Below are 15,477 nucleotides of genomic sequence, written 5' to 3' on the forward strand. Positions count from 1 at the left end.
AGATGTGCATTAAGTTACTGAATGAAACTTATTCATCCTCTTTTACAAAAACTAGTATTTTAACAATGCAAGTATACAGTGCATTCAGAAAGTACTCAGACCCCCTTCAACTTTGTCAATTTTGTTATGCCTGATTCTACAGTTGTTGAAATTCATTTTTTTTCTAATTAATCTACACTCAGTGAAGACGGAATTTTAAAAATGTCTGTAAATTTATTAAAAAGAAAGAAAAACCTGAAATATGGAATGGAATATAATTCTTTATTGGCCAAGTGCGATTGGACACACAAGGAATTTATCTTTGGTGCATATGTTCTCAGTGTACATAAAAGAAAAGATACATTCAGCAGGAATCATAAGGTACAACACTTAATAAAAGTCATAGGATACAAGTAAGCAATCAGGAAACAATCAAAATCAATATCAATCGTAAGGATACAAGCAACAAGTTACAGTTCTGCAATCATAAGTAGGAGGAGATGAATGATAGGAACGATGAGAGGACTAATAGTAATAGTAATGCAGCCTTAGTGAATGGTTTGACAGTGGTGAGGGAATTATTTGTTTAGCAGTGTTCAGGAAAAAACTGTTCCTGTGTCTAGTTGTCTTGGTGTGCCGTGCTCTATAGCGTCGTTTTGAGGGTAAGAGTTGAAACAATATATGTCCAGGATGCGAGGGGTCTGTAAATATTTTCACAGCCCTCTTTTTGACTCATGCAGTGTACAGGTCCTCAATGGAAGGCAGGTTGGCAGTAATTGTTTTTTCTGCAGTTCTGATTATCCTCTGAAGTCTGTGTCTCTCTTGTTGGGTTGCAGAACCAAACCACACAGTTATAGAGGTGTAGAGGACAGACTCAATAATTGCTCTGTAGAACTGTATCAGCAGCTCCTTGGGCAGTTTGAATTTCCTGAATTAGCACAGAAAGAATATTCTTTGTTGTGCTTTTTTGAGGACGTTTTTGATGTTAGGGGTCTATTTTAGGTCTTGAGATATTATAGAAGCTAGAAATTTGAATATCAAAAATATCACATTGGCATAAATGTTCAGACCCTTTGGAACAACATTTGCAATTTAGCTCTTGTGCCTCCCATTTCTCTTGATTGTTGCTGACATCTTTCTGAAGTCCACCTGTGGTAAATTAAATTGATTGGACATGATTTGGAAAGGCAGACACCTCTCTCTAGAAGGCCTCACAGCTAACAATGCAAACTGTAGCAGAACAAGAGCCATAAGGTCAAAGCAATTGCCTGCAGAGCTCAGAGGCAGAATTATTGCAAGGTACAGATCTAGGGACAGCTACAATAGAATTTCTGCTGCACTGAAGATCCCTAGGAGCACAGTGGCCTACATAATTCTGAAATGAAAGAAGTTTGGCACAACCAGGACTCTTCTGACAGCTAGTCACCTGGTCAAACTCAGCAATAGGGGAAGAAAGGCCTTAGTAAGAGAGAAGACTAATAACTCAATGAGCTCTAGAGATCCTGTGTGGAAATGAGACAGAGTTCAAGAAGAATAGCCATCACTGTAGCCCCTCCACCAGTTTGGACTTTATGGCAAAGTGTCTAGATGGAAGCCTCTCCTCACTTCATGAAAGTCTACTTGGAGTTTGCAAAAAAGCACTTGAAGATCTCTCAAACTGTAAGGAGTAAGATTCTCTGGTCTGATCAAATCTACACTGAAGGCACAATTATTAGGCAAGTGAGTATTTTGACCATATCATCCTTTGTATGCATATTTTCCACCTCCAGGCTATATAAACTTAAATGCTTATGATCGGGTGATATGTATTTGTGTAATGAGGGAGATCTTCATTACACTAAGGAGATCAACATCCTATATCAAGGTATGCATAATTATTAAGCAACTTCTTTTCCTCAGACAAAATGGGCTAAAAAGAGATTTAACTCTGAAAAGTCAAAAATTGTAAAAAGTCTTTCAGAGGGATGCAGCACTCTTATAATTGCTAAGATATTGGGGTGTTTTGTTGCAAATAGTCAATAGGTCACTGGTATTGGTCGGTATTGGTCACTGATTTTTTTGAACTGTCAGAAATGTTTATTTGTAAATTTTGAGTTGTTTGTTTATTATTCTCACTTTTACAAATGAAAATAAATGAGATGGGAAAATTTAATTTTTCATTTAGTTGCATAATAATTCTGCACACTAATAGTTGTCCAATAATTGTGCAGACATAGATATTCTCCTAAGAAAGCTATAACCTCACTTTTATTTTCTTAAATATTCAGGTTTGAGGTTTCATTTTGGATTGACCAAGAGCACTGTAGTTGTTCAATAATAAAATTAATCCTCCAAAATACAGCATGCTTAATAATTGTGCACACAGATTGAACTCTTCAATCTCAATTCTATGGTATCGTATGGAAGAAACCAGCTACCTCTCATCAACTGCCCAATATCATCCCCAACAGTGAAGCTTTGTTGTTTTTCAGCAGCAGGGACTGGGAGACTGGTCAGGGTTGAGGGAAAGCTGAATGATGGAAAGTGCAGGGATATCCTCAATGAAAACCTGTTCCACAGCGCTCAGGACCTCAGTCTGCACTGAAGGTTAACTTTCCAACATGACAACGATCCTAATTACACAGCCAAGACAATGCAGGGGTGGCTTAGGGACAACTCTAAATGTCCTAGAGTGGCCCAGCGAGAGCCCTTACGTGAACCCTATTGACCATCTCTGGAGGGACCTGAAAATAGCTATCCACCAACAGTCGCCATCCAACCTGACTGAGTTTGAGAAGGAAGAATGGCAGAAACTCTCCCAATCCAGGTATGCAACACTTGTTGCATGACACCAAAAAAGGCTCTAGGCTGTGATTGCTCCCAAAGATGCTTCAACGAAGTATCAAAGAATGAAGGGTCTGAATACTTATGCCAATGTAATATTTCAGTTTTTTCTTTTTAATAAATTAACAGACATTTCTAAAATGTTTTCACTTTATCATTATCAGACACTGAGTGTAGATTAATGAGAAAAAATGAATTTCAACAACTATAGAATCAAGCTGCAGCATAATAAAATTGACAAAAGTGAAGGGTATCTCAATACACCATGAGTACACTGTATTTCTAAGTAACATTTAAACCCTGAGTATACCTGAACAAAATACATTTTTCAAGTATTTTTATTAAGAATTATAAATAAAAAATAAAAATCAATACAAAATATAAAAAGAAAAGTACAAAGGAAAAAATGAGGGGTGTGAAAAGGGAAAAGAAAGAAAAGAGAAAATAAGTGCCGTATTTTTTTGCACTATAAAATGCTCTGGACCATAAGACACAGCTAGCTTTTGGAGAGGAAAACAAAATCTGCCTCTGCCTCCCAGCAATTTGCCTCCTTGCAGCAAACAGCCTGGTCAGGTTCAGCACAGCCTGATTTAGCACGAGCAGTTGATTGCCGGTTGGATCGGCCTCCCGGAATATCGCTGATCGGCTGTTCCAGGCTGCGGAGATCACCGCCACCTCCATACCCCATTTTCAGCCTCCGCACATCTGGTTTTTGGGCCATTCCAGGAGGCAGGGATCACCACTGCCATTCAGTGGCAATAGGTGGTGGAGATTCCCACTATCTGGAATGGGCCGAAAATGGAGTATGCAGAGGCCAAAAATACGGTGTGCGGAGGCAGTGATAGGCAATCCCCGCAGCCTGGAACAGCTGATTGGTGGTATTCCGGGAGGCCGATCCAACTGGCAATCAACTGCTCAAGCTAAGTCAGGTTGTACTGAAGCTGATCAGGCTATTTGCTCTTTGCTGCAAGGAGGCAAATTGCTGGGAGGAAGAGGCCGAAGGGTGGAGGATGGCAGGTAGGAGGGCTTTGGCAACATTCGCTCTAAGATTTCCACCCCCTTTTTTGGTGGGGGGAGTGTGTCTTATAGACCGAAAAGTATGGTAACTTCCCTGTTCATCCTAGCAGATAAAAACAATTTTGGTAGCTCTGCACTGTCTAAATAAAACATAATCTCTCTTTCCCCCAAAGCATATCTCTTAAATAAAGAAAATAAAGTCCAAATTCTAGGTCAATAAATCTTTTGTCATCAAAAGTCCAGTAAAGGGAAACAGATATAGCTATTTTTAACAATAATAAGCCAATTTTGCAAACCTTTTCTAAGTTTTTAAAATTATACTTAACTCCTTCAAAAAAAAAAAGTCCTAGAGTTTGTCCTATCATTTGTGCTTCAAAGTGAAAATTCTTCAGAACTTAACATATTTTTTTTGTATCAATTAGTAAAGTATCCCTTTGTCACTTCTAAAAAAAGTCTCTCCTAATCTTAGCAGAGTTCTTTTATATCCAGAAGAAAAAGTCCAAATCAGTTTCCTGTTTAGCATCTGTTTATCTCCTTTAGGTAATAAGTCGTCAGATCTATTTCCATTACATTTAAATTCCCATTCAAATTATTTTCATAGATATCCAACTTTATTATGCTTTGTCAATTTTATCAAACATTTCAACGATTTTGTCAAAAAACCTATGTGGAGATATTCCAAAGCCTTCAATTTCCATTTTCTTTATCCTCTGGCTCTATAGTCCAACCTTCAAGGTCTCCTTATCATTAAAAAACAATCAACGCAATCTACATTTTCCCATCAGAAAATATATTCGAAATAATTCAAAACTATAATTCTAAGTCCTCTGTCCCCTTAATTATTAATCTTCCAAAATCTATCTAGTATCCTTAAAACTTTTAAAGTCAAATTTACACCATCTTTTAAAGGGATAAAAACTCAGCTGATGAATACAATAATACCTTGCTGATCTGAAGGTTTTACACTCTCTAATATACAAACAATTTTTAAAAACCAAGTGATTTAAGATATAAGATCCTGTCAAATGTGATATCCATAAAGTCTGGTTTATGAGTGTGAGCTTGATGTAATCCTGAATCCCCGCCAGTCTACTCATAAGCCAACCATAAAAACTGCAATTTCATGATCTACACATGAGTGGCTATACAGAGTCATATCAATGATCACCACAAATCTCTCCCTTGTTCCAGAGAGATTTTGCCAGCTCGGATCTAGCATTTATTTCCCTTGCAAAAACTGTCTTGCTAACCAGCCAAAGCTAGAAAGACATTGACTCACCATGTGCCTACAGGTAATTTCCATCTCTGCAAAATACTAATTGATGTTATTTTCTTCTTTTTAAAGTCACGCTCAATTTCTAGTTCTCCTGTGATGTTAGCTCAACCAATTTATCAACAACCAACATATCACTATCAGGTAACAATGAAAGATTGCATTTGTTCAATATGATTGTAAATAAGGGAAATCATTAATTACACTTCTTTTTGTTTATGTAACAAAAACACTGAAAAATTATGAATGTATTCCATTTGTATGTTATTGATTAATAGTATTTTAGCTTTTTTATTAATTGTAATGGTTTCAATGTTTATTTTATTTAAAGTTTGTATTATCAGTTTTTGACTTATGACCATAATTGGGACTGGAACTTTCATTGCTAAGCAAGGCAGTCCTTAAGTGAGTTGCACCCGATTTTATGATCATTTTTGCCATGGTTATTAAGCAAATCACATCATTAATCCAGCTTCCCTCATTAACTTTGCTTGTCAGAAGCCAGCTAGGAAATGGTGATCATATGGTCCTGGATATATGCCAGTTACCTAGTGTCCGAATCATGATCGCATGACAGGATGCTGCAATGGTTATGTGATGACCAGTTGTAAGTCAGTTTTTTCAGCATCTCCATTACATTAATGATCTCCAGGTCATTAAACATATGGTCAAGATTGCCTGAATGTATAGTATACATTGCTTTAGAATTTTGATTAGAAAGAGTATTAACAAAAAATGTTTTTATCTATCCTAGGCTCCTGCACAATGTCTTCCTGGACAATGGCAGTGGAGTATTCCCCAGGTAAGTTGAAATATTTTTCAATCTCCTTCCCACATTTTGCTATTCTGTTTAATCTCCATATGAAATTCTTACAAAAGAACAAAAATACGGTAGTATTTATTATTAGTTATTAGTACTTTTTATGATTGAGTAATCACTAAGTATAGTTTGTTGAAATCATAGTTACAAACAGGATTTTGATGTATCATGTTGAAAACACCACATAGTTTTCTGATTATTCCTGGCAACTGATTATAAGAATTAAGGTTGATAATGTGCTAAGTTCCTCAGTCACCCACTTTTCAGTGAATCTCTGACAGATGAATTCACATGTTATATTGAGAAAGATTGTATCATTTCAAGATTTAAAAAAAAATGTTATTAACAAATTAACATAGAACGTAAGGATATGGATCATATTTTGAATCAAACCATTCGAATTTAGGAATGTTTCAATGTCAAATAGTGTTCTGTGATTAGAACCCAGCTATTTTGACCTTAAAACTTTCCCCAAATAATTGAAAGACATTTTATTTGTATGGAAAAACATTGCATTCTCTATTATTGTTTGGTGCATTTTAGCTGACACTAATCAAATGTCGTAGAGTTTGGATTGCTTTTTAATTGCTTATAATATTTTGGAAGATAGAAAATGGACTACTTGCATGGAGAAGAAAGTTGAAAAATAGAACCTTTTAAAGTAAGCTATTCAAACTAAGAGCTAGTTGCACACACATATGCATGCACATATTTTTTCAAAATATACCATTTTTAAAGAAAGTATGCAATCTTTATTAAATAATAGCTCAATAGGATTTTAAAAAAGGTTTTATAACAATTACTACAAATTACTAAAGCACTGCCTTTATGGAATTTCAAGCATTCTGAAATAACTTTTAAGGCACATAGTTGTTATTAATAGATTTAATTCACAGCTCAAATTATGTGCCTTTCACATTCACTATACATGCACGCCCTGGTAAAATCATTTTTCTGTTGCGTTCCATGTCATTGCCTTCACTTTGTTCTCAGCTGATAAGCGTGATAGATTTAAAGTCTTTAAATTATACTGATGTTTTAAGAAAAATGTCCAGAATACTGCATTACCTTGGAGAGGAATCTGTGAGTCGAAATAGAGGCATCAACAATGGTAGCAGCAGTGGAAAGAGCAAATATAATGTTAGTGTAGCTTGTCTGCCAGCTGAATTATGAACAGATAGCACTTCAATTCAGTAGTAGGGAAAGGCTCTATACTTATTTAAAATTAAGGCATAATAAAATATGCATACTGGAGGACTTTGAAAGAAAATCAGCTTTCTGTGTCTTGCTTGGTTTGTGAGTTGCTCAGAAAGCAGTTGCCATAGACTGATGCTAGAAAGCAGCACTCCATAAAAGGGTTATGATGATATGAAATTGCTGAATGAATAATGGGATTCATCTTCTAACTTTTTTGTTGATTTTCTGCATAAGTCAGAGAAACCCATGCTATAAATCAAACTTTTGTATGGGATAGTCGTGTTTTGCATGTCAGAACAAGGTTGACTGGTGGGGAAAAAAAAGAAAAACGTTGAAGTAGCAAGGAGAAAAAAATATTCTAACCAAAATGTTTTAACCATATTGAGATATATTGTAAATCTTTTTGACTAAATCTACTTTTATTGGCTGATGACCTACATTGGCATAGATTTTTCAATTATTTCAAAATAGGGCTTTTTCAATTTTGTGGAGACATTTTATTTATGTATATATAAAATGTAATCAAAGTAATAATGAAGTTTACATTAATTTCCTAATGTAGTTGAATTATATGATTTACATATTAATTATCCACAGTTTTTGTCTTATTTCTTTTAGTCACCTGCTTCTCCTACTTCATTCTTTTACCTTCATCCTTCTGAAATTACTTATCAACCATTGGAAATTGCACAAGATGGTGGATGTGTCCCTCCTCCTCTTTCCCTAATGGAAGCTGCAGTTCCAGAGGTATTTATATTCAGTAAAATATTTGTATCTGCTCTGTTCAATCTATGATTTTTAGAATTATCCACAGAAAATTCAACTTTGAGCTGAGGGAGAAAATATGCTCACAGCTTCAAATGAAACCTGCCTAAAGGACACTCAGTTTGCCTACTACACTATTGCTGACTTTGAAAAGGAGAATAAATTTCCCCAGTAAAAGTAGATGAATATTTTAAGAAATAAAGTTTATCAAAAATAACAGATGATAAATGAACCTGGAACAATAAGATTTGGGAGGCAGGAGAAAGGTGCATTTTAAATTCAAGATTGTGTATCTTGTAAATATAAACACTTATTTCAAGTTAGATAATGGGTTTTCCACCAGGGGGCAGGATTAGCTTTATTATGGATTTGTGCTCTTCTGTAGCCTTTTCTTAAAATGAACAACTAGTATTCATCAATACCAGGTAAAGTAAAAAAAGCAGTATATGTTTAAAGTATTGTTAGTTCCTTGTTTGGGGGAGGGGAAAATGGGCAAATCACACAGAATTTGCTCCTCAGTTTATTGATTGCAGTCTCTTTGTCTTGAAGAATTTGGAGGGAGCTGTTTAGAATTAAGCCTACTGATTTATCTTTTGTCAGTATAGGACATTGTGTTTTTTGTATTACCACTTCTTAATTTAATTTTTATTACTCCAGATCACCAACAATCTATAAACTAGCTTTTATTTTATAGATTTCAACACATTTTGAAAGCTTATATACATATATTCCTTTTTGCTATTGGAAGGCCTATTATCATTACATAGGTGTGCAGACTCTACAAATTATCATCCAGGGTCTGTCTCAATGAGATACTGTTCATTTGGGACAGAAGAAAAATGATAACTAAAGCATACAACTGTTTCTTAAAATTTTAAATGGAAGAGGAAACAGTGAAAGAGACTGATAATTTGGAGCCAAAAATTTGGATACAACGTTGAATTGGAACACTGGGAAAAATTATGTGAGAAAAATTATATACTGATGATGTCAGCAGCTTATAAGGAAAACATGTACAAAATGTTTTAGCGTTGGCATTTACCCCCGGCAAGATTGGCCAAAATGTTTCCTAATATGTTGGCAAACTGTTGGAGATGCAATCATGAACAAGGGACATTCTACCATATGTGGTGGACCTGCCCAAAAACTAATAAATATTGGATGAAAATAAAAAAATGGTTAGAAGAAATTAGGGAACAAAAAGTAGAGATGAAACCAGAACTGTTTCTACTGGGGATTATAAAGAGAAACCTAAGCAAAGAAATTCAATATATCATATTCCATATAATAACCACAGCCAAAATTACTTTTGCTCAGAATTGGAAACAAGAAAACATTCCTTCAAATGCAATGATAATTAAAAAAAAAAGTGCTCAACTGTGCAGAAATGAATAAATTAACCATGGAATTAAAAGATAGAGAGGAAACAGAATACTTTAAGATCTGAAATAGGTGGTACAGTTCACTAGAAATTAGACAAAAAATTAATACATAAAAAGTACCTAGAAAATATAGTAAAGTGAAAAACTGTATATACCCGTAAACATAGCAAATAATGCTAAAAGTTAAAGATGTGTGTGTGCATGTATGTATGTGTGTGTGTGTGTGTGTGTATATATATGTATGTATGTATGTATATGTATGTATACACACATACATACATACATACATACATACATACATACATACATACATACATATCTTCCTCCATGGCTTCAGCTGATAAGGAGGAGAGCCTGTGGCTTAATGGCGAAGACGTCTGCCTAAGATGTAATATAGCACAGGTTCGAATACCAGTAAGGGTATGGCTAGCTGATGAGACTAAATAGCTTGAAATAGATCTATACTAGTCTCCCTTTGTTTATTTATCAGCAAAAATACAACACAAATGTACAAAAGGCAACAGTAAAAATATTGGGTTTCTGTCATGATGGACTCTTGTGACGAGCCGATTGACAGATAATGGAAGCAGTTAGCTTCCTCCCATAATTGGGGCATACCAGGGGTTGTGACTAAATATATGTATGTATGTATGTATGTATGTATGTATGTATGTATGTATGTAGAGAGAGAGAGAGAGAGAGAGAGAGAGAGAGTGTTACAACCCCTGGTAAGCCCCAATTATGGGAGGAAGCACAAATAAAACACACACACACACATACACACACACACACACACATACATATATATATAGGCATACCAGGGGTTGTGACACAATACATACATACATACATATATATACACACACACACATACATACATAAACATATACATACATATATATGTAATGTATAACATAATGTATAAAAGATGGGGGGAGAAGGATTGCTGATTTCAAACTGTATTTTGAGGGAGTGATTTGATTTGGCTGAAAGAGTGGGTATTGCTGAGAAGTAAGAAAATGTTACAAAAAGAAATATATAACCTGAGATTCAGGTGGCACAACAAACTAAAAATTAATGTAGATTTTAAATCATTATGTGAGAAGTGTCATTTTAAGCATTTGGAATAAATAAAAGCCCATCTTGTATGTATTGGTCTCAGCACAAGAAACATTTTAAGAAACAATGGACAAAGAAAAATGGTTAAAATACCAAAATGTGTTAGTGCGGGAACATGAAGAACTTAAAGATGAAGTCAAGAGAACAATTGACTGACTGCAGAGAGATTTGCAGTCATTTGTTTACGCCTCAACCTTCCTTTTTTTTTTTTTTAACAAGAATGCTTCTAAGTGTTGTTTATATAAATATACAGGCTTTTGTAGAAAATAAAGCTGCTGGGTGTTACACCAGAGTTTTTCAAGTATTTTCTTCCTTTAAAAAAATGGTAGCGATAAACCAGAGCTGCTGGATAGAATGCAGAAAATTTTTACATTCTAATAAAAAGTGACAATGCAGCTGTCACCACATAGGCAAGCTTCCCTGTCCCACATGTAATCAATTTATTGAAACGCAAAGAATATTTTCATAGAATTCCAAATCTGCTTTCCAGTCCAAAAGACTAACCCAAGTTGCATGATGATAAAATTAAAAAGAATGTAAATTTGGAGGGCAGAATGTTAAGACTAGAATCAGTGAAGTTGACTAGTTGACTTCTAGCTTAGTAGAATGTGAAAAAGGGTTTAAACTGAAAATCCAATTTTGATTGTTGTTCATATACTGAAGATATATTTAATTCTAAAAAGAAGTTGAAATATTTGTTTGCCTACCAGCCATATACTGATCATGGAGTTCAAGCAGCATATCACCAAGTTTATGCTCCAAGTGCCATAGCCATGCCAGCCCCTGTGATGCAATCGGAGACTATTAAAGTAAGGCTTCTAATTTTTTTGTACCAGTTGACGTGTTTTAGAAATCAGGAAAAACTCAAGTTGAAAATATTATTGCAAAAAAAGGGGAGGAGCATAATACTTTCTTCTCCAAACAAAAAAAAAAGGTTGGATTTGGATCCAGATTTAATAAATGGAAAGCTGTTGCTATTTAGGCATGTTTTGAGTCCTCAGAGGTTTCCTTCTAGTAAAAGATAATCATTTTTCCGAAATCTATTATCATCTGCTTTGTACCCCCAGGCAAATCTGTCCAAATATTTTCCATATAATGTAGAAATTCCAAGTTTTGGGAATATAGTGTAACAACATAATGACATTTTTGAACCTTAACCTCTTTTCAAGAACCTAGCAATATATTTTAATTTCTTTTCTCTTTTGTTTCTGCAATTCAAAGCAAGTTTTCAGAGAATACAGATTGCTATAGGGAATCCACTAAAAATTCTACTGATTCTTGAGTTTCTGTGCAAGTATAGTTTACATGCAGGACAGCACTCTATTGATTCTGATCCTTTTAAATACCGTATTTTTCGGAGTATAAGATATCCCTTTTTTCCTCAAAAAGGCTGAAAATCTGGGTGCGTCTTATACACTGAATACAGCATTTTTTTGCCTCCCGAAGCCCCGCCCCTTCATCAAAATGGCCATGCATAGCCTTATGGAGGCTTTCAGAGAGGTGCTGGGGGCTGGGGAGGGCAGAAATGAGTAAAAAAGGGGCCATTTTTTGCCCCCCAGGCCCCAGCAGCACTCTATAAGCCTCCATAAGGCTATGCATGCAATTTTTTTGAAAAAAAAAAAAAAACTAGGCCCGTTTTTGCAAAAAAACGGGCCTTTTTTTGCTCAGTTTTGCGGCCCCCCACCCAGCTATTCATGCCTTTTTTTAAAAAACGGACCCATTTTCGTGAAAAACAGTCTGTTTTTGGGAGGTTTGCAGAGTGCAAAATCTTTTTTTCCCCTTTTGGAAAGCTCTTTAACTGTTTGATGAGAATTACGTTGATCAAGTGCTGCAGATTGTCAGCGATTTCCTTCTCCAGCACATGGATAAATACATCTGGAAACATCTACCTACCTACCTACTCTTTCTCTCTCTCTCCCTACCTACCTACTGTATTTCTCTCCCTCTCTATCCCTCTACCTACCTATCTACTTTTTAAAAATTTGCCTCTTCAAAACCTTGGTGCGTCTTATGCTCCGGTGCATCTTATACTCCAAAAATATGGTAACTTGTACCATTCCATTGGCATGCACTAGTTACAAGTATTATTACATCAAATTTCACATATATATTGTCACATCATATTTCTCCTTAGCAATCTCTTTAATTCTATATCTTCTGGGCATTGATGTAGAAAACTCAGGTTTTGAGTGGCACCACCTACTGTTTTAGTTTTCTGTGAAATTCAGAGTCCCAGTCTTGTCCTTTTGCTTCTCCCTTTGCATTCTACTTTATTGACCCCAGTTCTTGGCTGAGTATATGTTCTGGGCCTTCGTCACCCTTTTTTTTTTTAGTTTAATGCCTTCCTGATGAGACTGGCAAGATATATGCCAAATGTTTACCGTGTTTCCCCAAAAATACGACAGGGTCTTATTTTCTTTTTACTTACAAAATATGGACTTGTGCTTATTATAGGGGAGGGCTTATTGTTTTGGGGTTGCTGGGCAGCTGCTCTCTTGTGAACTGGCTCCCGAAGAGTCGGGCACAGCCTCAGGGGCGAAGCAGCCATGAGGTGACCAAGCTCACGAGCAACCGCCCGGCAAACCCCCTCTCCAGCTGGGCAGAGCGCCATTCACTGACCCAGGGGGTATCCCTAAGGCACCAAGCCATGTGGTGCTCTGCCCACTCCCCAGCTCCCGCAGTTTAGCATATTAGGGATACCCCCTAGGTCAGTGCATGGAGCTCTGCCAGGCTGGAGAAGGGGGTTGCGCGAGTGCCTGTTCCGTCCCCAGCAGGCATGCCCCTATCCTCAACATGTCCAGGCCCAACTCTCCCTGCAGCAGGCACCGCCGCGCTCCGAGCATAATGTCTTCCAGTTCCAGTTCCAAACTCCCAAACTCTGCTGCCGAGTCTTCCTGCAGCAGCCACTCTAGGAGTGTGCTCTATGGTTGTGGGCTGGCTCAGGGAAGACTCTTTGTCCAGAAGACTCTTAGAGAGTCTTCCAGCAGCCAGCCCACAACCATAGAACGCACTCCTAGAGCGGTCGCTGCTGGAAGACTTGGCAGGGAGTTTGGAACCAGAGAAGCCGTTATGCCCGGAGTGCAGTGGCAGCAGCTGCTTCAGGGAGAGCTGGCCAATTCCCCCCTCCGGCCAGGCAGAACGCCACTCCCCAACCTAGTGGTATCCCGAAGGCAGCAAGCAATGTGAGTGCCTTTCTCCCCCCCACCGGCTCCTGCGGCTTGGTGCCTTCAGGATACAGCTATGTCGGTGAGCGGTGCTCTGCCTGGCCGGAGGTGGGGGTTTGTCCAGGGGGTTTATTTTTGGGAGTAGGCTTATATTTTTGCCCACACGAAAAATGTGACAGGGCTTTAGTTTCAGGACAGGTTGTATTTTCGGGAAAACACGGTACTTTTCAGGCTTTGAAGATGTAACCCACCTTTTCCCAAGTGTTCTTTGTGAAAATGGAACAGGTCACTCAGGTAGAATCCAAAGCCTATCTCTCTATTACTTAAAGGTAGCAATCCGTAATACTTGCTAATAAATTGTTTAATTCAACTTCTGTTCTCTTTCTCTAGTACATCTTTTTTTCTTTTAGGATCTCTTTATTTTTCAAGTTATTCGCAAATATATTAACCATAATAGATTTCTTCCTTCAATAAGCATTTCTTGTCATGCCTTGAGTTCCATTTGAGTCCAGTTTGATGTCTCATGTTTGCATATGTAATTAGATCTTTCTTACTATAATTATCTTTGAAATAAAAAGCATTTAATGATGGTGCTAGTTGCGAAATCATTAGATTTATCTGTGATTTTAAGTAAGTCCAACTTTTTAATAGATAACTAAGATTGAGAACAGTTTTTGGGCTGTTTTTTGTTTCTTGCAAAATTTTGAATTTTACTATTGCTTTTTTTTCTCCCATTCCGTATAAAAGAATTAATTGACCTTTATCAATCCTGCATTTATTTACCCAGAAATCAAGGTGCAGTTTGAAGTAAGAAATTTAGAGTGGCTAGTATGTTCATTTTTATTAATGCCTTAAGTCCTAGCCAGAAAAATTTTAAAGATTTTTCACTTAAATATAATTTTGTTTTATTTTTGCCATAGTTTATTGAAATTGTTTTGAAATAAGATTTTATTATATAGTGTCAAGTATAGTGCTAAATGTGTCATTGGAGTTTATGTTATCTCATAGTTAGATTCTTTTTTATGAAGTTTTTTTCCTCAGAAATCAGTGCTTTGCTGTTATCTTTGAGGTTTCCTTCATTGGTTTAGTATCTGGGAAAGCAACCCAAACCTTTGATTAATTTAATTACATACTTTATGGAGTTATGTGGTTTTGTGATTGCTAAAAGTATTTTATCTGCATATTACTGCTCATTGCTGTTCATTAGCTTGCTTACTTTGAAAATTATATATGTTAATTATGTTGAGATTCAGTTTGACAAATTATAACTAAAGATACCAGCATTCAATTTATTTTTGTTAGTAGTTTATCAAGGTAAAGAAATGAATTTAGTTAATGGGATTGTTTACAACATGTTGTAAATTATTGTCTGTCTTTTCAGGCTGTATTTCTATATGTTCATTTTCCTTTTGGAAACTTCCTTTTTTTAATTGAACAGATTTAGCAGAATTTCATGCTTTTATTTAAACTATTACAGAATAAAGCGGTGTGGTTTTTGTGAATGTGAGTTTTGTTTTGTTATTATTTTTAGGAATCCAGGATACATTCAGTGAGAAGAAATTTTTCTCATCCTTCATCTATGAGTTTGAAACCTCGATATGCACGAACTCCTCATTTTCACCCTAGAAAAGATTACAGATCAGATGACAGTATGCTCAATACTTCTTCCTCTACAGACTCTGTTAAATAAAATGTTAGGTATCTACCAAATATGTTAACTCTTAAAGGTATGTAATTTTATAGCATCTTATATTTGCTGAATGCAAAATTCTTCTCTTGTGTAAGGGTATTTAAAAAACCCTTGCTCTTATGAACATAAAGTTAGTAAACATAAACTGCAGGATAAAAATCATGGTTACTGTTATCAATTGGTATATTACTATTGTGACACAAACCAATTTGTAATATGCACACTGTGCATATATTGCTTGTTTTAAA

The 15,477-nt window shown here is 36.0% G+C and overlaps 1 protein-coding gene across 1 annotated transcript in view; it reads left to right on the forward strand.

The window, feature by feature from the left end:
• Positions 1-15,249, forward strand: part of BOLL (boule RNA binding protein) — a 32,970-nt gene extending 17,721 nt beyond the window's left edge. The window contains exons 7-11 of the mRNA XM_014052742.2: positions 5,165-5,236; positions 5,847-5,894; positions 7,728-7,856; positions 11,086-11,184; positions 15,071-15,249. Of these exons, the coding sequence (XP_013908217.2) occupies positions 5,165-5,236; positions 5,847-5,894; positions 7,728-7,856; positions 11,086-11,184; positions 15,071-15,229 (507 nt within the window). The 3' untranslated portion in view covers positions 15,230-15,249. The remainder of the gene's footprint in view (positions 1-5,164; positions 5,237-5,846; positions 5,895-7,727; positions 7,857-11,085; positions 11,185-15,070) is intronic.
• The last annotated feature ends 228 nt before the right edge of the window (positions 15,250-15,477 follow it).

Source organism: Thamnophis sirtalis, unplaced genomic scaffold (genome assembly GCF_051295495.1).
Source record: "Thamnophis sirtalis isolate CommonGarterSnake01/CBP01778 unplaced genomic scaffold, rThaSir2_p1.2 scaffold_1, whole genome shotgun sequence".
NCBI lineage: Eukaryota > Metazoa > Chordata > Lepidosauria > Squamata > Natricidae > Thamnophis > Thamnophis sirtalis.